This window comes from Microchirus variegatus, assembly GCF_963457635.1.
Source record: "Microchirus variegatus genome assembly, chromosome: 21".
NCBI lineage: Eukaryota > Metazoa > Chordata > Actinopteri > Pleuronectiformes > Soleidae > Microchirus > Microchirus variegatus.
In genome coordinates this window covers 9,217,136-9,242,100 of record NC_139822.1, presented here as the reverse complement: position 1 = coordinate 9,242,100, position 24,965 = coordinate 9,217,136, and the positions used below count along the sequence as shown (strand labels likewise).

Genomic DNA, 24,965 nt, shown 5'->3' with positions numbered 1-24,965 from the left:
AAAGCTGCCATGCCTTTCCAAAAAACTTTATGAACTGATAACTGTCTGGGCGTGAACGGACAGACAAATCACACACCCCAGCTTGAACATGACTCAGCAAATGTAGATCTGAGCCTGAGAGCTGTGAGGAAACGACGGTTACCTTTCTCATAGATCTCCTTCCTGTTGCAGTCGGACAGAGTCTGGACCATTTTCTGCAGCTTCTCGTCCTCGGCTTTGGCCTGCTTTTCCAGATAGGCGTCGTCTGGGCTCATGGACAGAGTCAGTCTGTGTGTGTTCTGCTGCAGTGGTCAGAGGGACAGTTAAAAAGTCAGTGTTTGCACAGAACATGAACGTCAAAAAACAATGTGGTATCAAACGTGTGGAGAAGCGGCGTTCTGTGAGTTAGTTCTTTCACCTTAAAGTACTGCTTGACTTTGTCCTGGAGGAAGCGAGGGTTCTCCTCCAGGGCCTTTCTGAACTTGGCCACGCTGTCGCTGATCTGCAGCAGCTGAACGGGGTCGCCGTCGTGGTTCCACGATGACGCGATGTACTTGGAGACACAGGGAACAACGATGTCAAATTCAAACTAGCAATGAGAGAACACGGTACAGAATCTCAAGTCAGACTAAAGGTTGACCAATACGAGTCTCACCGAAGCCAAGGACAGACCAAAGTTGGTGGACTGGTGCTTCATTTGGATCTCGATCTTGTGGAGCAGCGCCTCGATTCTTTCCTCCGCAAAGCCGTTCCTGTGTCGGACAAGAAGAAGAAGAAGCACAGTCGTAACTGTCTGGCCACTTCCTGGTCATCCGGCATCAATGGACATTGAAGCCGGATCACTATTTTATTGTTGTTGCTGTTGTTGTATAAAACCACAATACTATGCATGTATTATTTCTATCATCTGTTTAAACCAGGTAAAACTACTTGTGATATAGTTAAAATGTGTTTGAATGAGATCCTGGAATGAAAACACAAGAAAAGTCTCTCGTTTATTCATCTTATTTATTTCAACCTTCACTTCAAACAAACAGCATTTTGTCTCACATACTGTTTGTAGCAGGAAAAAGACAAGAAAAACCTCCGCAATGACAGGTGAACACGAGGATCCTTAGCTACCTCACGATTCAATTTGATTCCGATTAACCCTTAAATGACTGTAAAGTGATAACATAATGGCATAATAATATAAACTATGATACAAACTTGATTTCTTTGTTATATGGAGCAAAGAAACCAGAAAATATTCACTGTTATGAAGCTGAGAAATCAGAGAAACTTGTTTGATGAGGAGTTTGTAGGTGACCTTCATGTTTTGCGTTGGCGCATTGGACGCACCGACGCTTACGTTTGGTCGATTCGACCGAGCGCGGCGTTAAAACTACGCCACGTTTTTCTTCACAATTTCTCGATCGAGTTAACAGAACTCGGCGATGGTTCCGGGAAAATTAAGCCTGACTCCGGCATGGAGAGGCTGAGTGAACGTGGTCTGGACTCTGTGGAGCAGAGTCATGGTGTCGGAGACTCTGTAGAAGCACAGAAGACCGGCACTGTGGTCCAGGTAAACTCCTATCTTGGAGCACAAACCACTCCACACTTCGGTCTCGATCCCATTGTGAAAAAACTCACAATTGTCGTTAGAACAAAGCAGAGCCCAAGATCGGTCGTTGTTTCCAAACACGCATTCTCGTGATCGCCCCGACCTGCCGACGCTCTTGTACGCCAGCGCCACGCGGAGCCCTCTTCCTGTCCACTTAACCTCCCAGTAACAACGTCCAGTCAGACTCTCTTTACTCAGGACCTGACACAGGTGAGTGAATCTGTCTGCGTGACGAGGATAAGGCTGAGCTTCCCACACTGCTGCGACAGTTCTGTTTCCCTCAGATAACACCAGAGAAGTATTCGCCGTGTTTGGATCCAGTGCGATTTCCTGCGAATATGCGAGGAATTCTCCTTTGGTCTTCGGCTCCGGCTGCGACGGGAAAACCTCCACTTTCGTCTCCGTCCCTGGGACGTCTGCCTGTGTCTCAGCCAGAACGTCCTGCAGTTGACCTCTGACCTTTGCCACAGCTGCCGTCACGTCCTCGAAGTATGTCTGAGGCTGGACGTCGATGGTGGACGAGTGTGTAGATGGACTGAGTGCTGACAGCGAGCGGTAGTTGAGGAGAAACTGGGTGTGATCCTCTGTGAGCGAGAGCTCCTTCAGTTCAGCTTCTATCCAGGTCAGCTGAGCGATCTCCTGCTGCAGCTTCATCTGAAGATATCTGACTCGACTCACTTCGGTTTTCTGCCGGAATCTGATCTGCTGCTTCACATTGGATTTTCTTTTCTGCAGGAGTTGGATCAGTTCATCGATGTCCTTCTCACTGTCCCTCACCACTTTATCAGCAGAGAGATTGATAGTCCTCACCTCCTTTGTAAGCATCTTATGAATGTTCTTGCTGTCCCGCAGCCTCTGGACACTCAGCTCCATCTCTTTCTGCTTCTGCATCCTCTCTGCTGCAGCTGTGACTGTGTCGTGGTCTTTATGTTGGTCCACAGAGCAGAGATAACAGATACACTGCTGATCAGCGCGGCAGAACATGTCCATAACCTTGTTGTGAAGAGGGCAGATGTTCTCCTGGAGGTTCTTGGAGGGCTCCACCAGCTTGTGTTTCTTAAACGCAGGCGACTGATAATGAGGCTGGAGATGTTCCTCACAGTAAGAGGCCAAACAAACCAAACAGGACTTGAGAGCTTTCTGTTTGCTCACAGTGCAGAAATCACAGGCCACATCTTCAGCTCTAGCACAGCAGTGATCAGCAGGAGCATCGTTGAGTCCAATCTTCTTCAGCTCCTCCACTAAATCTGCTAACATGGTGTTTTTCATCAGTTTAGGCCTCGGCCTGAAGGTCTCTCGACACAGAGGACAGCTGTAGACCACCTTTTCATTCTCACTGTCCCAGTGGCTTTTAATACAGTTCATACAGAAGCTGTGTCCACAGAGAACAGTCACTGGTTCCTTCAGCAGATCCAGACAGATCGAGCAGCAGAATCTTTCCCGGTCCAGCTGATTTCCCTGCTGCGCCATTTCGCCTCGTGATAACGACTGTCAAAGAGTTTCAGCTTCGAGCAGAACACAAAAAAACAGGAAGTTCCACCGTGACTCAGGCTTCAGGAGGAGGAGGAGGAGGAGGGGGAGGAAGAGGAGGAGGAGGAGGGTTTTTAAAGTGGCAGAGTTTATGTCACAGACATTTCTGCTGTAATTCTGATGACACTGTTGACACAAACCCTGTGTGATAACGATCACAATCATGTTAGGAAATTTAATAAAAGTCAAAGTTTGCCACAACTACTTTTTAGACCTGAAGAAACGTGTGTGTGTGTGTGTGTGTGTGTGTGCCTTTAAGAGAAGGTGCCGACACAAGAGCATGTGACATGCTTGGCTGGGTTAGGCAAAATGCATTTTGGGAAATGGAGTTAGCTTTTCAGGACTCTGAATTTTGAGAGGAGCAGCATTAAAGAAGATTCCTACTACTAAAACCTCTACTATTATAACTACTAAAAGGCAGGGATTTACAATTCAAGGCAAATACTTAGGTTTTTTAAAATGTTTTAAAAGATTTAAGTTAAAAACCCATTTTTCACTTGCGGCCAAGGTTTGGTGTGTTATAAAATTAAAGAATATTCCTACTACTATAACTCATACTATTATTACTACTAATAAAACAGCCTTTGGGGAAAAGCCAAAGATTTACAATAAAGTTAGGGTGAATTCCAATTCCTTGCTTAACCCTCAATCTTAATCCTCAATCTCAAAAATGCGCTCCCTCTAGTCCAAGTGCTGTCCAGATTCTCAGAAAAATGAAGTTGAGGGGCGAGTTTAAGGGCTGTATCGCCCTCAATATTGAGATTTTCCGAGACCACCCTTGGGAGCAAGGGCTACCCAGAATGCAGTGCGTGTTTTCACAGAACAAAGATGGCAAAACAAAAACAAGTACACTACAAATGAAGTATTTTCTTTGTTAATAGAGATATAAAAATGATGGAAAACCATTGTATTATCTTAGTTTAGGCCCATATTATGGATTACTGACGTCATTGTTGCGTAACATTTATTTTTATTTTACAATCTTTTGTCAATAGTCGGCCGGTGTGTCAGCTGAATATTTGTATGAGTATCATCTTATAACTAACTGACAACCTAATAACTTGACTGACAAACAGATCAGAATAAATAATCCTGACGTAAATGTGTTCTTCTTCTTCTTCTTTTTTGGAGTTGACAGACTGGATGCAGCTTTCTCGTTATTCTGCCCCCTACAGTCTGAAGACGCATCTGCATTTAAGGGGTGATCCATTTCTAAGTGACAAAATAACCCTCAACACTTGGTTTTGAGGGCCAGTTAAGATTAAGGGTTGAGCTTGAGGGTTAAGATTAAGGAATTGGAATTGGAATTGGCCCTTAAAGTTGAAAATGCTGCCTTTAGCGACACATTTCACTTGCGGCCAACGAAAATCCTCCTTTAAACTGATTTTAAACCTCCCTGAAATGAGGTACGTTAAATTTTAAATCTCCCTGAGATAGTGAAACAAGCCAAAAACACGACACTCCTGGGCCGTATACTGTATATATCCAGCACCGGCTCAAACTCTTAAGATTCAAAACCACCTTTGTAATTTCTGCTGATTGTCAAACTCACTGGATGATGTCCTCCATGGTTCGGTTGATGATTTGCTTCACCCTCTCCGCGTCCTCCTCGGCCATGCCCTGCAGACCGATGCTGAACGACGCCTCTTTGGTGCTGCCGTCGTATCTGCAGGACAGGGATTTTAAAAGGCTTTTATTTCGTTTGACGCCAAAACCAAGTGGTTCACGATCGACGCTCCGTCGAAGACAAATGGACGCACCCGACGACGGAGGAGAAGTCGCTTCCGATCTTGGGCTCGATGAGACTCTTGTAGAAGGGGGAGTTGGGTCCGGAGATCATCAGCGACGACAGCAGACTGAGAGTGAATCCCTCAAACGTGTCGGTGACGCTGGGTGAGACGAGAGAGAGAAAACCACGACGAGACACAGCAGACGTCAGACGAAGAAAAAGCAAAAAAAAAAACGACAGAGCAGATTCAGGTGCGGTGGACGAGGTACGATGTCGTCGGCGTGGTCTTACTCTCCCAGCAGGTAGCTCACACACAGCGTGTTCTGTTTGGCCGGATCCGGAGCCAGAGCGTCGGGTCCGCAGGTCACATGGTCCTCTTTCTGAGGGAAGACAGCGAGTTTGATGTCAGTGATCGATAACTAAAGGAACCGTCAGCTATTTCGATCATCGATTCGTCGGTTTGAAGCTTTTGATTTGGTTCTTACCGGGCTGCTCCAGTGAGGCTGAGGTGGAACGTCCGTGTTGGGGCTGATGCGCTCAAACTTGGACAGAGCTTCCTCTTCGATCTGCTTCAGATGCTGCTCCAGAGGCAAATCCCCGTAGGTGAAGAACCTGACGGCGAAACGCGACGAGTAAATAAAGGGTTTGTCATAGTGGGGGCGGGGTTTATCCGTATCGGTGTGTGTACCTAGCATTGCTGGGGTGGTAATGTGTGGCGTGGAACTCTTTGAGTTGCTCCCAGGTGAGGTCGGGGATGGCCAGAGGTTCTCCGCCCGACACCACAGAGTAAGTGTGGTCCGGATACAGTTTGTTCTGAAGGTGCTGGGCGTAGATACGCTCGTTGTCCGACTGCAACACAACACACACACAACGGACAGACAGGAAGGGTCAAATTCAGCACCATGATCACGTGGCTTATTATTCCTATATTTTCAGTCTACATCCCGATATACACTACCGTTCAAAAGTTTGGGCTCACCTATACAATTTTTTGTGTGTGTTTTCCAAGACATTGACAACAATTTTAATTTCTTTCTCAGAAGTTGTTATATTCATTAAAAAAAATTGCTTTTCCTTCAAAAATAATAACATTTCTCAAAATTTGATTTTTTTCCTCAAAACTTTTTTTTCCGTCAAAATTTTATTTTTTCTCTCTCAAAATTTGATTTTTTTTCTCAAAATGTGCTTTTTTTCTCAAAATTGGTTATATCCATTGAAAAAAGTGCTTTTCCTTCAAAAAGAACATTTCTACAAATATTTTTTTTCCTCAAAATTTAATTTGTTTCCTCAACATTTTGTTTTTTTCCTTAAAATTTAATTTTTTCCCCAATTTTTTTTCCCAATTTTTCAAAATTTCTTTCTTAAAATGTGTTATATTCATTGAAAAAAAGTGCTTTTCCTTCAAAAGGACATTTCTAAGTGACCCCACACTTTTTAACGCTAGTGTTGGAGCCATACATGGATATAAACCTGCACACAGGTCGTGAAAAGTTTTATTTTTATCAGAAAATTTGTTCACTTACAAAAACCCCCTTCATTTCGTTGAACACCACTCCTTTAAACACCAGCGGGGAGTTTGCATCCGTGGGGTCTTCGTTCTCCAGTCTCCAGCCCTCCTGCCTGGAAACAGGCGACAGGAACACGATCCCATCATTCCATCCCTGATTTCAACGATCCCCAAAATTCACTAACGTCGTAATGTCGAACACGCAGCTGATGCTCACCTGAAATCCTGCTCTCGTAAACAAGGGAAGAACACTGCGTCCAGGTAGACCGACAGAAGATTCTGGAAGTCTTTTCCATTCTGGGTTGAGAACGGATACATGGTGAAGTCGCTGGCTGTTCATGAGGGAAAAACAACAGAAAATATGGGATTTTGGCCCAAAAATTGCTCCACTTCCAGTTATTGCACAACAGTAATGGTCCCTTCAAGCTAAATTTGATGTTTTAAGCAATTATATAGACAGTATTTTCAATCAAAAATGACATTAACTAAAGTGTCATTAACTTCAGTGCCAAATTATCGAAAATCGGTGCGGAAAGGAGTCGTCACAGCGTCCACTGAGGATGAATAGCTAAAGGAATTGTACGTAAAGCTGCTTTTTAGTTTCCTTAAACTTGTTATTTACGTTTTTGCTTTCATACACACACACTGACGAGGCTACTGCAGGAAAAATATAAGAAAATGCCACCAAATTTGCTCAAAAAACACAGCTAGCTAACGGTTTTGAACGCAACAGACATTGGAAACGTTACGTACTACAGCTTTAAACCCCAATGATTAGTCTTCGCTGCTGCATTTTGGACCAGAGAGAATATATACGACTCATAACTACTATGTTCCTCTCAATTTCTACGACTTTTTTTGGGTGATTCCGTGTACCTGTGAAGGCGTTCATGAAGGTGGACAGAGACCGATTGAGCATCTTGAAGAACGGGTCTCTGCACGGATACTTGTCGGATCCACACAGCACCGTGTGCTCCAGGATGTGGGGAACCCCCGTGCTGTCCATGGGGGTCGTCCTGAACTGGACACTGAAAGACGGAGAGTTTTGACGTCATTGAGGCCCGTTATTCGTCAAATATTCTTAAACCTACCACACGAGCAGCTCCAAGATGCATTCAAAAAACCTTGTAAATTGAAAGCTCTCGTTTTGATGTTTTTAAATTCATGTTTTATACCTTTTTCTAATAATAACGGACACGTAAGTAACACGTGAGCCTGTGTGTTCTCACGTGTACAGGTAGGTGGCGCTGGTTAAGACACATTAGCGCTTACCTGAAGAGGTTGTTGGAGTCGTCTCGGGCCGCGTGCAAGTACTGAGCGCCGGTTTCGTCATGACTCAGCTTCACGGCGGTGAGGAACAGGTCGGGGACGGCGACGACCTGGAAAAGGACAAATAAAACATTACAAGCGAATCATTTAGATGTGTGGAGAAAACAAGACATTTGAGAACGTCGTCATTTTGAGGTTTGGGAAACAAAAAAAAACATCACTCACCTGCTTGACTGTGAAGCCAGAGATTCGCTGTCCTGGTTGGTAGGTTAAAGCCCTCTCTGCTGCCGAAGTGCTCTTCAGCCTCCATGTGTGATGCCGTCCATTGAAGCTGAACGAATCAATCAATTAGCACAAATAAATACATTCTTACCGGCATTATATTATGGTTGTTATTGTTGTTTTTAACCATTCTTAATTAATTATTTTAATACAATCTAATTATTCCTGCTGTCAGATTACTCCTGCACTGTTGTGCTTAGTAGGACTAACATACCTGGATAATGTGATTCATAGTCCAATTACTCTTGCATGTATACATTTAGTTGGTTTAACATACCTAGATAATGTGATTCATAGTCCGATTACTCCTGCGTGTTTACGCTTAATCGGACTAACTTACCTGGATAATGTGATTCATAGTCCGATTACTCCTGTGTGTTGCGCTTAGTCAGACTTACACACCTGGATAATGTGATCATAGTCCAATTACCTCTGATTGTTTAGTTGGACTAACACACCTGGATAATGTGATCATAGTCCGATTACTCCTGCATGTTTCCGCTTAGTCAGACTAACATACCTGGATAATGTGATTCATAGTCTGATTACTCTTGCGTGTTTACGCTTTGTTAGACTAACGTACCTGGATAATGTGATTGATAGTCCGATAACGCTTGCATTTATAAGCTTAGTCGGACTAACATACCTGGATAATGTGATTCATAGTCCGATTACTCTTGCATGTTTACGCTTAGTCAGACTAACACACCTGGATAATGTGATTCATAGTCTGATTACCCCTGCATGTTTAGTAGGACTAACACACCTGGATAATGTGATCATAGTCTGATTACCCCTGCGTGTTTAGTCGGACTAACACACCTGGATAGTGTGATTCATAGTCTGATTACTCTTGCATGTATACGCTTAGTGGGATTAACATACCTGGATCACTATATCGACCAATATTATGGATTATAGACAATATATGGCTCTTCCATAGACATTTACATATTATAATCCTTATACATTCTTACCTGCATTATATTAAGGTTGTTATTGTTTTTTTTCTACCATTCTAACTTCATTCTTTTAATACAATCTACTGTTATTCCTGCTGTGTTTGTACCAAACAGCTGCCTCTGCCTCGTCTCTGGTTGCATCATCTCATCATCATCATCATCATCATCATCATATCAGCTAAATGTCACATTTTGCTTTATTTTTCAAACAAAAACAACAGTTAAAACAAACACACAAACACACAAACACACAAACACACAAACGTCACAGTATTGATAAGAATCACTAATCAAAGTGACTGTGCTGTGAATGACTGAGCCGTTAGCTAACTCCTCACCTCACATATCGAAGTTTCTGGAGCGTTGCCTTCGTTTGCCGAAACATGGCGTTCGTTGGCGGCCAAACAGACACAAACTACACGCACTTTTTTAATCCACGCGTGTCAGTAAACGCATGTTTTCGCCCCACAATATCCACAGTATCCACAGTCCGTGTCCTCCTCCGCTCTCATGCCGTGCTACAAGTCACACACACCCGTTTACGTCTAACTCTGGAAGTGTCTTTACGACAATCATCTGATCTGTAAGTCAACTCTGTGCGATGTGAACCCCATCCGAGTACGATGTAGCTCTACGGTCACGCGCCGTGCAAAGCTTCCGCACCCCGTGAGCGCTCAGTATTCTGTACTGTGATTGGTCGAGTCGTGAAAAAGAGCGGCTCTGATTGGTTAAACGTAACCACATTATGTGGGGTTTTTTATTTTGAAGGGCAGACATTTGAATGTCACTAAACATAAACAAACAGCTAATTTTAACAAAACTTTGATTAGTTTATGATATAAAATGTCCTACATATTTTTTTCTATGTGTGTATTCATTGTGTTGATTGGATCATGCACATTATTTTTTTATTTATTATATTATTTAAAAAAAATAAAATATAAATGTTTCTCATATGTTTATATTGTATATCGTTTTTAATCTCCTATATATTTTATATAATTGTGCCTGACACCATGCTGCTGTCACATTTCTAAATGTGATTGAGCCTCTAAACCAGCAGATGTCGCTGTTGATTCATCTTTAGATTGACAAAGTAAAGGTAACCCTTTTTTTTCTATCCTCACTGGAGCCAAAAGTTAAATACAAATGAACAAAGGTATATAATTCAAATTGAATGAAAATACAGTGTTTTTTTCATTTTTATTATTTTTTATTTATAAGTGACAATTATTTTAAGAAACATCAGTTTTAAAACATTCTTAAGATGGGTGGTAAATTAATATAAAATTGATGCCATTTTAAATCTATGATTTCTGAAGAACGTGTTTCTCTCATTGTCTCACATTCACTTTTATTCCCATATGAACTGTTCAACTTTAAATATAGTTTCTTCTTTTTTAATCATATTAAAAAAGGGATTTAAAAGAAGTGGTCACAAATTTGTATGTTTTTTTTTTTAAAAAGTGCATATTTTGTGATTTATTCCTATATGGGATTATACAGTAGTGTGGAAAATTAGCAAACGCGCTCATTTCACGGTGACTTTAAGGTCAACTGAAGGATTACACACGGCATAAGCGTACGCTCTCAAAGCCCTTATTTGAATAAAGCAATAAAAGCATAATCGTCAGGACCGTAAACACGACTGGTTTTGTAACTTTATTGATTTCTTTAAATATAATGATTCTGTGGAAAATACCCTCTCTCCACGTATATATGGATTACTGCTGTTGTCGGGGATGTGAGTGACCGGCGCTGCTGATGCGCTCTTTCCCCCAGGTAATCCACAGGATTTTTTAAAAGTCTGGACAGTCCAGAAGCCAATTCATCCAGCTTAAGCCGTCCGTCAGTGTCAGATGGAAAATAAAACCCTGCCTTCCTTCGACACTTCCCGGGGATATTTTTGCACTGCATGAATTTTTGCCTTCTTAAGAAGGAAAATCTGCAATACGTTCAATACGTAACGCATATTTTGGCCTCACTCCACTGGGCTGCCTGTTCATTTTGGACCTGTTTTTTATTATACAACTATATTTTCAATGTTTCATATGTTATTTATCCTTGACGTACGGCTGTTTTTTTAAAGTAATATATGAATAAAGTTCATTTAAAGACAAAGAAAATGGTCAAAACTGAGTTGATTTGAAACGCGAGCTCAGATGTTTCCTTGCGGTTTGCAGAAATGTACCATGGCGACCTGTAATCCTGGAGACTTGCACCCTTTGCCCTCGACCACATCACAACAACTGCCAGATGAGCTCAGACTGTGGCGGCGGCGGCGGTGGCTGAGACGTTATGGCCTCGCCGCCACCGTCGGACCTCACTAATGCTCCTCTAGCTGAACGGAGGAGGAGGCAAATCCCTGCAGCTGCAGCCTCAGGCTCCGGAAATCTGATGGAAATCCTGAAACCAGAGCAGAGGAGGGACGGTTCTGCAAAAAGATGTTCATCGGAGAGAATATGAGAGCTTAAAAGTTCAATTTTAGTCGGACTAAGACAATAATTTGGTTTTCTTAATGTCATGTAAACACGTTAGTTTGACTTAAATTGAACAAGTCTTACCTGGATATCGACCAAAGATTCACAGTCCGATTACTCTTGCATGTTTACGCTTTGTCGGACTAACATACCCGGATAATATGATTCATAGTCTGATTACTCCTGCATATATACGCTTAGTCGGACTAACGTACCTGGATATCGACCTAAGATTCATAGTCAGATAACTCTTGCATGTTTCCGGTTAGTCGGACTAACATACCTGGATAAAGTGATTCGTAGTCCGATTACTCTTGCATGTATACGCTTAGTCGGACTAATGTACCTGGATAATAATGTGATTTATAGTCCGATTATTCCTGCGTGTTTCCGCTTAGTCGGACTACCATACCTGGATAATATGATTCCTAGTCTAATTACTCTTGCGGTTAAATGCTTAGTTGGACTAACATACATGAATAATGTGATTCATAGTCCGATTACTCCTCCATGTATAAGCTGAGTTAGACTAACATACCTGGATAATGTGATTCATAGTCCGATTACTCTTGCATGTATATGCTTAGTCGGACTAATATACCTGGATAACGTGATTCATAGTCCGATTACTCTTGCATGTATATGCTTAGTCGGACTAATATACCTGGATAACGTGATTCATAGTCTGATTACTCTTGCATTTATAAACTTAGTCGGACTAACGTACCTGGATAATGTGATTCATAGTCCGATTACTCTTGCATGTATAATGCGTAGTCGGACTAACATACCCGGATAATGTGATTCATAGTCAAGATTAATTGTGCATGTATACGCTTAGTCGGACTAACATACGTAGATAATGTGATTCATAGTCCGATTACTCCTTCATGTATATGCTTAGTCGGACAAACATACCTGGATAAAGTGATTTATAGTCCAATTGCTCTTGCGTGTTTTCGCTGAGTCGGACTTATATACCTGGATAATGTGATTCATAGTCCGATTACTCCTGCATGTATATGCTTAGTCGGACTAACATAGCTGGATAATGTGATTCATAGTCCGATTAATTGTTTATGTATACGCTTAGTCGGACTAACATACCTGGATAATGTGATTCATAGTCCGATTAATTGTGCATGTATATGCTTAGTCGGACTAACATACCTGGATTATGTGATTCATAGTCCGATTACTCTTGAGATAATGTATGTTGTGATTCGGCGATGATAGAAATAAAATTGAACTGAATTGAATGTGTGTTATATTTACAACTGCATTTCTTTGCTCTTACAAAGCGAGTCAACAGCGCAGCACTTGTGTGTCTCTGTCCTCGTCCGTCTCATCTACATTCGCTCAAGACGACGCCAACAAACGCAGAAACCTGACAGATCAAAGGGAGAATCACCCTGTTCATTCAACTTCAACGCATCAGAGCGAGAGAGAGAGAGAGAAGGTTCTTCAAATGAGGCGCCAGGTTTTGAAGTAAAATGCTTCTTTTTTTTTTTCTTTTTTTTTGCCACCGAGCTTCATTTATTCTCAGCTCTAATTGGCCCCAGAGGTGAGCGGCGGGAAAGTGGACGGGCTGTGGGACGAGAGCACGAACCCTCGGCCGACCATCCGTCTAACACGTGCACTAATGAAAAGGTCTGGGGAGGAATTGACATTTCGGTGCAAAAAGAGCAAAGTCGTGTCCGATCGTCTCGTGGTCCGAGCATGGAGCCCAGAGGGACTTTTGTTCTGGAAAATGAGTCAATATTTCACATCTCACAGATATTAATTAGATTCTGCATAACAGAGAGAGTCTTTGCTTTTTGTTTTGTTTGTTTTAATCAAAAAAAATACAACCAGACACAGACATCGACCACTTTGTGTGACTGGTGCAGTGCCATCAAGGACGTATGTGTTCCTGTAGTGGGAGCTGAAGAAGAGTTTTCAGTTATGGTAATGCACGATAAGGAACGTAAAGGCAAAAATGATAACACTGTGCAACCTCATGAGTCAAAAATGTGCCTAATGCTTTTTGAAGAAAGTCAGCTCACTGTCAAAGTGCATCAGGGCAAAAGGATCATTTCCTGAATTTCAAAAATTCATGAAAATTATTCCTTAAGAGATATATGAATATTTTCAACGGATCCTTGTTCAGGGCGATACTGACTATTATGATGATAAATTTCGAATCATTCCAAGATACTTTTTGTTTTTTTGAAAAAAGTCAGCTCACTGTCAAAGTGCATCAGGGCAAATGGATAATTTCCTGATTTTCAAAAATTCATGAAAATTATTCCTCAAGAGATATGCAAATATTTTCAACGGATCCTTGTTCAGGGCGATACCAACTATTATGATGGTAAATTCCAAGTCATTCCGAGATACTTTTTGTTTTTAAGACTAGACTCAGCTCACTGTCAAAGTGCATCAGGGCAAATAGATCGTTTCCTGATTTTCAAAAATTCATTAAGTAAGTGCATACATGCAAGAGTAATTGGACTATGAATCACATCATCCAGGTTTGTTAGTCCGACTAAGCGGAGTAATCTGACTAACTGGCAAAATGGCTTTTATGAGCTCCCGTGTGTTTATCTCAGCGATGTCGTGCTCAGATCGCGGTGAGTGTTGTCGTGTTTGCGTCGGATGCTAGCAGCTGCAAAGAGCAGCTAACGTTCCAGGAACACAGCAGCGTGAGTTGAGCTCACGCTGCTCATCAAACGCCTGCTGCTGAACACAAACCTTCTCTTTTAGAAGTGGGATGTTGTCAAACGAGTAAATTATTCATCAGAATTTTAATAGACGGGGATACGATAATATAGTTTGACAACGTAGAGGAGGAGGGGGGGGGGGGGGGGGGGGGTGGAGGGATGACGGGGGTGTCCCTAAACTTCATTTCAAACATTCATGCATATTTAATAGGCCGAGTGCCAGGACTTCATAAAGCTGTATAATACCAATATGTAGCGAGTCGTTATCGCTGTCATAGGCTACGAATGCAGCGGTTCTGCACAGAAACACTGTAATAAATACATGAAAATTAAATAAATAAATAAATAAATAAAAAAAACCTAAAGGTTCCCACAACCGCATTTTCATTTGCGTTTCTACGACGCCCTTCAACTCCACTTCAGGAAAAGTTATATTCAAGATTCTGTGAAACATTCTAAGATTCTGTGAAACATTCTGTGAGCGAAATATCATAGAATCCGGCTGACTGAATATATCCGAACTATATACTGCCCCCTGGTGCCGTCGAGAGTATGGCAGCAGCCGCTACGACGCCTTGAATTCTTGAGGCTTTTTTTTAACGTCATATATGTTATATTTAAACTGTTTAACAAATTGAAATAACATAAATAGACATAATCAGACAATCTGGCGGGATTATAACGCAGTGTATTGCGCAATTCACTGTGAATAATCTGCTTTGAACATAAAATTAAAGAAAGACAGAATTCAGAGAATGAAATGAAAATTTTGACTTAAATCTCAGAATTCCTACTTTTTTTCTTCAAAGTCAGAATTATGCGATTAAAGTCAGGATTCTGAGATTTAAGTCAGAATTTATATACTGACTTCAAACAGAATTGGGATTAAAGTAAGACTTTTAGAATTTCAAGGGATTTCAGTCAGAATCTGGTCAAATCTTTAACCTCAGAATTCTGACTTAGTATTCTGTGGTTAAAGATCTGACTAAATTCTGACTTAAATCTCAGGATTCCTTTTTGTTAAAATTAGAATCATGTGATTAAAGTAAGAATCGGATATTAGACTAAGAATTTTAGAGAGTCAAGTCAGACCTTTAACCTCAGAATTCTAACTTGTTTTGGATTTCAAACTTTTTTTCCCCTCAAAGTCAGAATTCTGAGAAAGTAAAACAGAATTCTGGAATTAAAGTCAGGATTGTGATATTAAAGTAAGAATTCAAAAGATTTAAGTCAGAATTTATATACTGACTTCAATCAGATTTATGTGATTAAAGTAAGATTTTTAGAGCGTCAAGTCAGACTCTGTAAATCACAGAATTCTGACTTAAATGGAAAAGGAATTCTGAGATTTAAGTCAAAATTTAGTCAGACCTTTAACCTCAGAATTCTGACTCCCCCCCCCTCAAATTCAGAATTCTGAGAAAGAAAAACAGAAATCTGGAATTAAAGTCAGGATTGTGATATTAAAGTAAGAATTCTGGGATTTAAATCAGAATTTAATCAGATCTTGACAGAATACTGACTGTTCTGTGGTTAAAGATCTGATTATATTCTGACTTCAGAATTCCTTTTCCATAAAAGTCAGAATTCTGTGATTTAAGTCAGAATTTAATCAGATCTTTAACCTCTGACCTCTGAATTCTGACTTAAGTTTTGGAATTCTCCCCCCCAAAGTCAGAATTTTGATACTAAAGTCAGAATTGTTATGATTAAAGTCAGAATTTCATCAGACCTAATCCTGACTTATTTCCTTAGAAATCTTGTCAGAATTGATCTGGTTACAGAATAATGTTCCACATGTGGCTCTGATCCTCTTCCATACATCACAGCTCAGCTTAAAACTGGGATCATGAGGTCGGCGTTTGACTCCCAACGTCAGACTGTACCACCTGAGGTCACTGCGGGGGTGGACCTTTACCGAGACATTTCTTTTAAAATCAGAAACAGTGGAAGTTTTGAGAGCCAGAGTTCAGGTGCGTTAAAGTCCTCGTTTACGACACCTGATCATTTAAAAACGTGGCAGCGACCGAACAAGGCCCTCGCCGCCCGTTGGTGAAGCGGCGTCCGGCAGCCACCTGCTTCCCATGAGCCTCTGGTGGGCCGTTGGCGTCCGTCCATAAACGTCTGGGAAATTACACGTGTCAGGTTCGACCTGGGCGGGCGCGTAAGAGGCGGGCTCGCATAATTAACCCCGAGGACGTTTATTAGCCCCAGAGGAGCTGTTAGCGTAGCACTGTGTGTGTGTGTGTGTGTGTGTGTGTGTGTGTGCCGTTATCGCAGTGAGGACAGAGTGAAGACGACAAGGACACAAAGGACATTCGTCAACAGGTGAGGACGTTTGCTGTGAGTGTGTGGACGTTTTTGTCCAGCAAAGACATTTAAAAGAGAAAAGTGGACTTTTGTAGAGAGATTTGTCTCGAGACGGAAGATTTTTGTGGAAAAATTAGATTTTTTTTTGGAAGTCAAGATGTTTTTGGAAAAGTGCGATTATCCCCCGAAAACTGTGGATGTTTTTCGTAAACTTGTCTTTTGTGAACTTGTCTTTTGTGAACTTGTCTTTTGTGAACTTGTCTTTTGTGAACTTGTCTTTTGTGAACTTGTTTTTAGTAAACTTTAAAAAAAAAAATAGTTTATCGTAAACTTATTTTTTTCGTAAAAACGTATTTTTCGTTCTCTTGTAAACTTAGTTTACAAGATTACTTAGTTTATTTTTCGTAATCTTATTTTTCATAAACTTGTTTTTGTAAACGTATTTTTCGTACACTTCTTTTTCGTAAAAACTTGTTTTACGTAAACGTATTTTTTGCGCTCTTCTTTTTCGTAAACTTGTTTTTCGTAAACGTACTTTTCGTACACTTTTTTTTCGTAAAAACTTCTTTTGCGTAAACTTCTTTTTTGCACACTTCTTTTTCGTAAATGTGTTTTCTTTAAACTTATTTTTCATAAACTTTTTTTGTACACTTTTTTTCTAAACTTATTTTTCGTGAACTTGTTTTTCGTGCACTTTTTTTTCGTGCACTTGTTCACTTTTGATAAAAATTGGCAAAGGCAAAGTGATTTGTATTGCACGTGTGATACAGAGGTTCCACTCTTCTTTTTTTAAGGTTCTCAGATGTTTCTGTGGTGACTTTGTGTTCATTCCTTCTGTCGAGCATCGTCGAGGTCAAACACTGAAGGTTTCTTCCTCACAATCTCTGTTCCAGTTCATCTCATAGGTGTTCGGTGTGGGGTCAAAGGTTCAAGTTCTTCCACAGCCAAACACAGTCAAACCATGTCTTTGGAGGGGGGGGGGGGCAATCAGGGCCTTCCTCCTTGACTGGAGCAAAGTGGCCTGGAGCCCAAAGCCCTGATTGAATTGAACACTTTAGTGCAGTGTTTTCTCAACAATGCTTCATCTTCAAAGGCACAAAAAGGCTTTCGGATGAAATTCCCCCTCCAGTGTGGACGGAAAACCCTCTCGTTCAAATGCAGAATCGCTCTCCGCTCGCTCGCATCAATCGTTTCGGGAAGCGAAAAAAAAAACCAATTACCGGCGCTCCGTCACAGATATGTTGCGGCGGCTGTGACTCGACGCCAGGCGTTTCATGCCCCTCCCCCTCCCTCCGGCTATCGCTGTCGTCCAGTCGTTCCTCCCGTTTGAGACGTTCTCTCGTCCGTGTGGAGGGAGTTTTTATCTCTGCTGCTGCTGCTCACTCACCTGGAAAAAAGAAGAGGATGATGATGAAGAAGAAGAAGACGACGGGGAAAGGACATTTGCAGCTTCACCAAACACCGGCTTCGTCTAGAGTTGAAACCCAAACCTTAGAGGGGGGAAAAAAAACAATAATTGAAGACTTTATTCCATTGGGGTCAAGTCTGTTTGCAGAGAAAGTGATGACAAAATATCACATCTGCTTTTAATCGAGCAGATTATTGCAATTCTTTATAGGAAAAATTTACATTTCCAAACGTCTTTTACATCAGAATTTCATTTCCTGGGTTGATTTCAGCGATTTTTGGTGTCAAATGATGTCAGAAATCCTTTTTAATGTCTCTTGCTGCCATTTCCTCTGAATATTTTCTAAAATAATGAACAAAAATATGCACAAACGCAACATTATTCCAGCAAAATGCACAAAAATGGTTTGCACAAGAAGCTGAATCCTTCGCTTACTACTGTACATATCATTTATACAGTACTTCATACAAGGTTATACATGGATTTTTGGTCATTATTTTAGAAAATATAATGGCAGAAAGAGATAGAAAAAGGATTTCTAGAATTTTTACCTATCATTTGACACCAAAATCACTGAAATCGGCCAAGGAAATGAAATTCTGATGTAAAGGAAAGCAGATATTTACTTGGTTAATGGGATTTAAAAAATGTTTTCCGTAAACTTGTCTTTTGTGACCTTGTTTTTAGTAAATGTTTTTCTTAAAATTGTTTTTCGTAAACTTGTTTTTTCGTAAACTTATTTTTTGTAAACTTATTATTTGTAAACTTATTATTTGTAAACTTTAAAGATTTAAGATTTTTAAGATTTAAACAAAATAAACATTCAGTCAAATGTTGGTGCTTCTTTCCACTTGTGTATGATTTTTTTTGGCTAGTTGGACAATTGGACAAATACCACAAAAAAATACGGACACTGTGACGCAGAACTTAGCCGAAAAATGGCAAATTTCCAGGTTTCTTTGCTCCAAAAATCAACGGAATCATTTCGGTTTTGTGGACAAAAATATTCAATAACGTCACACTAACACAGCGCAGTGTCGTCAAACCTTCTGGTAACTTTTTACCACCGTTTGCCAGTTAGCTCCGTTAGCTCCTTTAGCACCCGTTAGCGCGCCTACAGTCGAACTGGAGCGGTCTGTTTATTAAACGGAAAGAGTTGCGCTACAATAAAATAACCAGCGGTTAATGGCGTCGCCCAACACTAGTTGTTTTAAATGCGTTTTACGTCGTTCAAATTTCTAATTTAGCACTCAAAATCTGGTGTTTGTGGACAACTACGGTGCTTTTTTTTTCCCTCAATAAAACTTGTTAGCATGCAGTAAATTGTAAACAACTGCCAGATATTGGAAATTATTCTGGGGAAAATGAGCAAAAGCACATTTTCTGGCACTTTCATGTAAATAATTGACTGTCGAGACACAAAAAACGCAAATGTGGTGTTTCGATATTTTCCCATTTTTTTCCCCACTTTATCCACACGGATCGCTTTCGCCTAGACAGCCCTGAACTATCACTGTAACGACCTATGGTTCTAAGATGAATATTTCTGACACACACACACACACACACACACACACACACACACACACACACACACACACACACACACACACACACACACACACACACACACACACACACACACACACACACACACACACACACACACACACACACACACACACGCGCTGGAGGCGACGTCTCGTTCTATCTCAGCCACCAGACGCAAATTACTCTCCCGTGACATTTCACTGCTTAAAAGGAGAAACGTCATCTGACCGACGTTCTGACCGTTCAAACACTCACACACAGACACACACAGACACACACAGACACACACACACACACACACACACACACACACACACACACACACACACACACACACACACACACACACACACACACACACACACACACACACACACACACACACACACAGTCACTTTAACACCATTAAGTCCACTGTAGCGTCGCCTTCAGGGACAGAAGAAAAACCACCAAAGTTTAATCCCGAGGCTCAAGGGAACCTGTGATGAGTCAAAGGACTTTTACGTAAATGTCCGTTTGTGGCCGTTTGATCCGAGTCCAGTTTCACCGACACATCTGCGCTCAAGCTCCGCTTCCCTGTTTCATATTTGGCTGTTTGTGTTCAAACTTCTCTCATTGAGTTCCCTGGAAATTGTCCTCTTGTCTTGATGAAAAAGCAGCAGTTTGCCACCAGGGGGCGACTCCAGTGGCTGCAAGAAGAACTCAGTTTGGATGGAAAGTCTATTCGCTGCTTTTAGTCGTTCATCTCCACCGCAGAACCTGGTTCTTTCCTTCTGCTCTGGTCGAGGTCTTCTTCAGAGCGTTACCGAGATCAACAAAACCACAACTCTTCATGACAACACAACACAACACAACACAACACAACACAACACAACACATGAACGCATCAAACCGCTCCTCTTGCTGGAATGAAGGTATGAAGGAATGAAGCTAAACCGGTAACCTCCTCCTCCTCCTCCTCCTCCTCTGATGATGCTGATCTCAAACACAAGCACAGACAGATCAGTTCACGACAAACTACAAGAACAACAAGAGTGTGGATTTAACTCCAATGTTTGTTGGTTTCAAAGAAACTTAGATTCACTTCTGAGACGAGACATGGCCCAGAAAGGAGTTCAGGTACAGCGAGAACTGATCTACTGCTCGATCTGTTTGGATCTTCTGAAGGTTCCGGTGACTCTTACCTGTGGACACAGCTTCTGTATGGACTGTATCAACAACCACTGGGACTCAGAGGATGTGAATATGATCTACAGCTGTCCTCAGTGTAGAGAGACCTTCAGACCGAGGCCTAAACTGAAGAAAAACACCATGTTAGCAGAGTTAGTGGAGGAGCTGAAGAAGACTGAAGTCCACGCTGCTCCTGCTGATCACTGCTATGCTGGAGCTGAAGATGTGGCCTGTGATTTCTGCACTGGGAGGAAACTGAAAGCTCTCAAATTCTGTTTGGATTGTTTGGCCTCTTACTGTGAGGAACATCTCCAGCCTCATCATCAAGCACCTCCATTTAAGAAACACAAGCTGGTGGAGCCCTCCAAGAACCTCCAGGAGAACATCTGCCCTCTTCACAACAAGGTGATGGACTTGTTCTGCCGCACTGATCAGCAGTGTATCTGTTATCTCTGCTCTGTGGACCAACATAAAGACCATGACACAGTCTCAGCTGCAGCAGAGAGGACGCAGAAGCAGAAAGAGCTGGAGCTGAGTCTAGAAGAAACCCAGCAGAGACTCAAGGACAGAGACAGAGACGAGAAGGTGATGGACAAGAAGGTGAAGGACGTCAATGACTCTGCTAAGAAAGCAGAGAAGGACATTAACAAGATCTTCACTAAGACGATGAATCTCCTGAAGAAAAGACACTCTGAGGTGAATCAGCAGATCAGATCCCAGCAGGAAACTGAAGTGAGTCAAATCAAAGACATTCAGGAGAAGCTGCAGCAGGAGATCACTGAGCTGAAGAAGAGAGAAGCTGAACTGAAGCAGCTTCTGAACTCAGAGGATCACACCCAGTTTCTCAAAAACTACCGCTCACTGTCAGCACTCAGTCCATCTACACACTCGTCCACCATCAACGTCCAACCTCAGAGACACTTTGAGGACGTGACGGCAGCTGTGGCAAAGGTCAGAGGTCAACTACAGGACCTTCTGACAGAACAAGAACCAAAGACCAGAGCTGAGTTCCTCAGATATTCACAGGAACTCACACTGGATCCAAACACAGCTCATGAACGTCTGCTTTTATCTGAGGGAAACAGAAAAGTCAAAGTAATATGGGAAAAACTGTCTTATCCTGATCACACAGACAGATTCACTGATTATCTTCAAGTCCTGAGTAAAGAGAGTCTGACTGGACGTTGTTACTGGGAGATTGAGAGGAGCGGATTAGGAGTTGGTGTAGCAGTGACGTACAAGAACATCAGCAGATCAGGAGACTCACAAGAGTGTAGATTTGGATTCAATGACAAATCTTGGATGCTACATTGTATCCACAACAGTTGTACCTTTTATCACAGCGGTATCAAGACTGAAGTCTCAGACTTTGGTGTCTCCACAGTAGGAGTTTACCTGGACCACAGAGCAGGTCTTCTGTCCTTCTACAGCGTCTCTGACACCATGACTCTGATCCACAGAGTCCAGACCAGGTTCACTCAGCCTCTCTACGCTGGAGTCAGGATTGATTATTATGAAGACACAGCAGAGTTCTGTAAAGCAAATAGACTTCAGTTAAGGTCTGTGTTTAAGTATGTAACATCTCTTTTCTCATGGCGGTGATCACCTGTCAATCAAACGCTGTGGGACGTCCTTTGGCGTCTTGTTGCGTTGAAGATATTTGTTTCCCGACACGTTGTTGACCGCGGTTCCCTGTTGCCCCCATAAACCAATGTTTCGTTCCGTTTGTAGTCGGAACTCTGACTCTGAACCTCAGAGCAGCACGACTTCCGACTACAAACGGAAATCAAGATTGTGACAAGCGTTTTGTGTCATTAACTCGGCTTCAGTCTGCGTCTTTTTGGCCATTTTGTTTTCTCTGTTGTCGGCGACTTGTCTCTGCTCAGATTTAAATTTTCTCTCTCTCTGCTTCGCTTTATCTCTGTGACTCAGTCTTTCTCTCTCTCTCTTTTTCCATCTCTGACTCACTCACTCTCTATTTTAATCCGTCTGTCAACTTTCCCGCTCACTCTTTCTCTGTACAAATATCTCCGTCTTTCCTTTCACTCCCCCCCCTCTGCCTCGAAGAAACCATCGAGACGATGGTTTCTTCTGGACATCTCACGTCTCCGTCCCCCGTCTAACCGTGTCTCCTTCCTGTAAATATGGCTGCTCTGTTTTCCGTCGCCTCTCTCTCCAAATATGGAGGCAAATCCTCTCCGGTCCTTCATCCAGACGGACACACACACACACACGCACACAAAAAAAGCCCTTTTTAGAGGCAACAGAATCTGAGGAAATGTTTTGGTCCTCACAAAGGTACCCATACAAGAACAAACACACACAGGTTTCCATGACTACAGAGGACATCACATTGACTTGTTTCTTGGAGACTTACCCTAACCCTTAACCATAACAACTACCGACCTAACACTAACCCCAAACCTAACCCTAACTTTTAAAACACGTTAAAATGTAGTAATTGTACGCTATGGGGGGGTTTAACGTTTTTACATAGTGATAAGTAAGAAGGGTTAACCATAACAACCCAAACAATTCAAATGTCGTAAACTGAACCTGATCCTCAACTAAAGGTGGTTTTTACTGTTGGTTTTATTTTTTTCAATCAATCACAAATGTACAAATAAAATGATTATTATTAGTTTTTGTATTTTTAATCAAAGTGCAGAGATCATTGATGTGATTTTTAAATGAGCAAATAAACACTCAATAAAGAACACTTGTCTCTCTTCCTTATTAATATATTTTATTAATATAAAAGGTTTTACCGATGTAAGAAAAACAATGTGGGAGTCAGTGTTTTAACTGGAATCCTGTTCCACCAGTTTTCCAGGGTTGGGGCGTATCCCAAGAGAGTTTATTTACATAATTGTACTTGGACTACAGCCTGAGAGAGTGACCTTTGAAACTCTTATTTGGACTTTATTTGATGAATAAATCCAGACTTATTTAATCGATCTTAAAGTGAAAGGCTGGTGAAAACCTGGGTCAGGCGACCCATCTGTGGGCCCCGACCCAGGTTTTGGGAAACACTGGTTCAAACTGAGTAAAAAGAGGTGTCATCAGTCTTAACTTTATCTTTCATTTTCATGCATTTAATAATAATATTACGACATTTTCAAGATGCGAGAAATGAAAGAAAATGCTAACACTATCTGTGTGTGTGTGTGTGTCACACTGTATCTCACTCAACAACATTATTTATACATTTAAATAATACATTTACTCATTTGAGACGAACACAAAGGTCCTATTATTAACATGAAGTAACACACACACACTTTCTGATGTTGGCAACAGCAGCAGATCAAAGTCAAACAGAAGCTTTGTGTGTGTGTGTGTGTGTGTGTGTCTGTGTGTGTGAGAGAGAGCGAGTGAAAGTCTGGGTGACTCCCTGGTGGAGTAAGGGGGTAAGGAATGATGATGTGGAGGGAAGGGAGGGGGGTTACCCCAACACACGCACACGCACGCACACACACACACACACACACACACACACACACACACACACACACACACACACACACACACACACACACACACACACACACACACACACACACACACACAGATGAGATCATTCCTGATGACATCACCACGTCTCAGTCTCTAGTGTCTCTCTCTGTTTGTTTGGGGATAAAAAAATATAATATTATATAATATAGTATAGTATAGTATAGTATACTATAGTTTAATATAATATCATATAGAATAGTATAGTATAATATTATAGAGTATAATAAAATATCTTATAATATAATATAGTATAGTATAGTGCAGTACAGTATAATATAATATAGTATAGTATAGTGCAGTACAGTATAATATAATATAGTATAGTATAGTATAATATAATATAGTGTAGTATAATATAGTATAGTATAATAAAATATAGTATAATATAATATAGTATAGTATAGTATAATATAATATAATATAATATAATATAGTATAATATAGTATAGTATAATATAATATAATATAGTATAGTCTGGTCTAGTCTAGTCTAGTATACTATAATATAATATAATATAATATAATATAATATAATATAATATAATATAATATAGTATAGTATAGTATAGTATAATATAATATAATATGATATAGTATAATACAATATAATATAGTATAGTATAATACAATAGAGTATAATATAGTATAATATAGTATAGTATAATATAATAAAACAACATAGTATAATATAGTATAATATAATATAACATAACATAACAAAGTATAATATAACTTTAAAAAAAATATTCTCACCACCTCTCTGTGGAAACAGCAGGAGAAGAATTAATGAATTTCCCTTTGGTTATTTTTAAATAACCAAAGGGAAATTCATTAATTCATTCATCTGTGATTCTCTCGCTCTGTTGACATTTAACAGTAAACTGATAAATACATGAACGCAGCAACACAAAGGAAACACAAACACAAACACAAACACAACAACGTGACACAAAGTCACAGACGACAG

General features: G+C 40.9%; 3 protein-coding genes across 3 annotated transcripts in view; 1 reads left to right on the top strand and 2 right to left on the bottom strand.

Moving 5' to 3' along the window:
- The window catches only part of pitrm1 (pitrilysin metallopeptidase 1), a 17,386-nt gene extending 8,024 nt beyond the window's left edge, over window positions 1–9,362 (bottom strand). Inside the window, exons 1-14 of the mRNA XM_083907552.1 lie at window positions 9,200–9,362; window positions 7,843–7,948; window positions 7,621–7,727; window positions 7,225–7,376; window positions 6,566–6,680; window positions 6,365–6,461; window positions 5,530–5,690; window positions 5,327–5,453; window positions 5,133–5,221; window positions 4,873–5,001; window positions 4,665–4,778; window positions 635–731; window positions 398–532; window positions 143–281 (exon numbers count right to left, since the gene is read on the bottom strand). Of these exons, the coding sequence (XP_083763678.1) occupies window positions 143–281; window positions 398–532; window positions 635–731; window positions 4,665–4,778; window positions 4,873–5,001; window positions 5,133–5,221; window positions 5,327–5,453; window positions 5,530–5,690; window positions 6,365–6,461; window positions 6,566–6,680; window positions 7,225–7,376; window positions 7,621–7,727; window positions 7,843–7,948; window positions 9,200–9,246 (1,615 nt within the window). The 5' untranslated portion in view covers window positions 9,247–9,362. The remainder of the gene's footprint in view (window positions 1–142; window positions 282–397; window positions 533–634; window positions 732–4,664; window positions 4,779–4,872; window positions 5,002–5,132; window positions 5,222–5,326; window positions 5,454–5,529; window positions 5,691–6,364; window positions 6,462–6,565; window positions 6,681–7,224; window positions 7,377–7,620; window positions 7,728–7,842; window positions 7,949–9,199) is intronic.
- On the bottom strand, window positions 1,049–3,063 carry LOC310942230 (tripartite motif-containing protein 16-like). The gene has a single exon (XM_083907566.1). It carries the CDS (start codon window positions 3,050–3,052, stop codon window positions 1,400–1,402), a length of 1,653 nt encoding a protein of 550 aa, XP_083763692.1. The 5' UTR covers window positions 3,053–3,063; the 3' UTR covers window positions 1,049–1,399.
- An 11,048-nt stretch (window positions 9,363–20,410) lies between the features above and the next one.
- Window positions 20,411–22,280, top strand: LOC310942583 (tripartite motif-containing protein 16-like; the record flags this gene model as incomplete). Its single annotated transcript, XM_083907994.1, has 2 exons — window positions 20,411–22,041; window positions 22,214–22,280. The coding sequence occupies 2 exons, from the start codon at window positions 20,411–20,413 to the stop codon at window positions 22,278–22,280; spliced, it is 1,698 nt and encodes a 565-aa protein (XP_083764120.1).
- Between the last annotated feature and the right edge of the window lie 2,685 nt (window positions 22,281–24,965).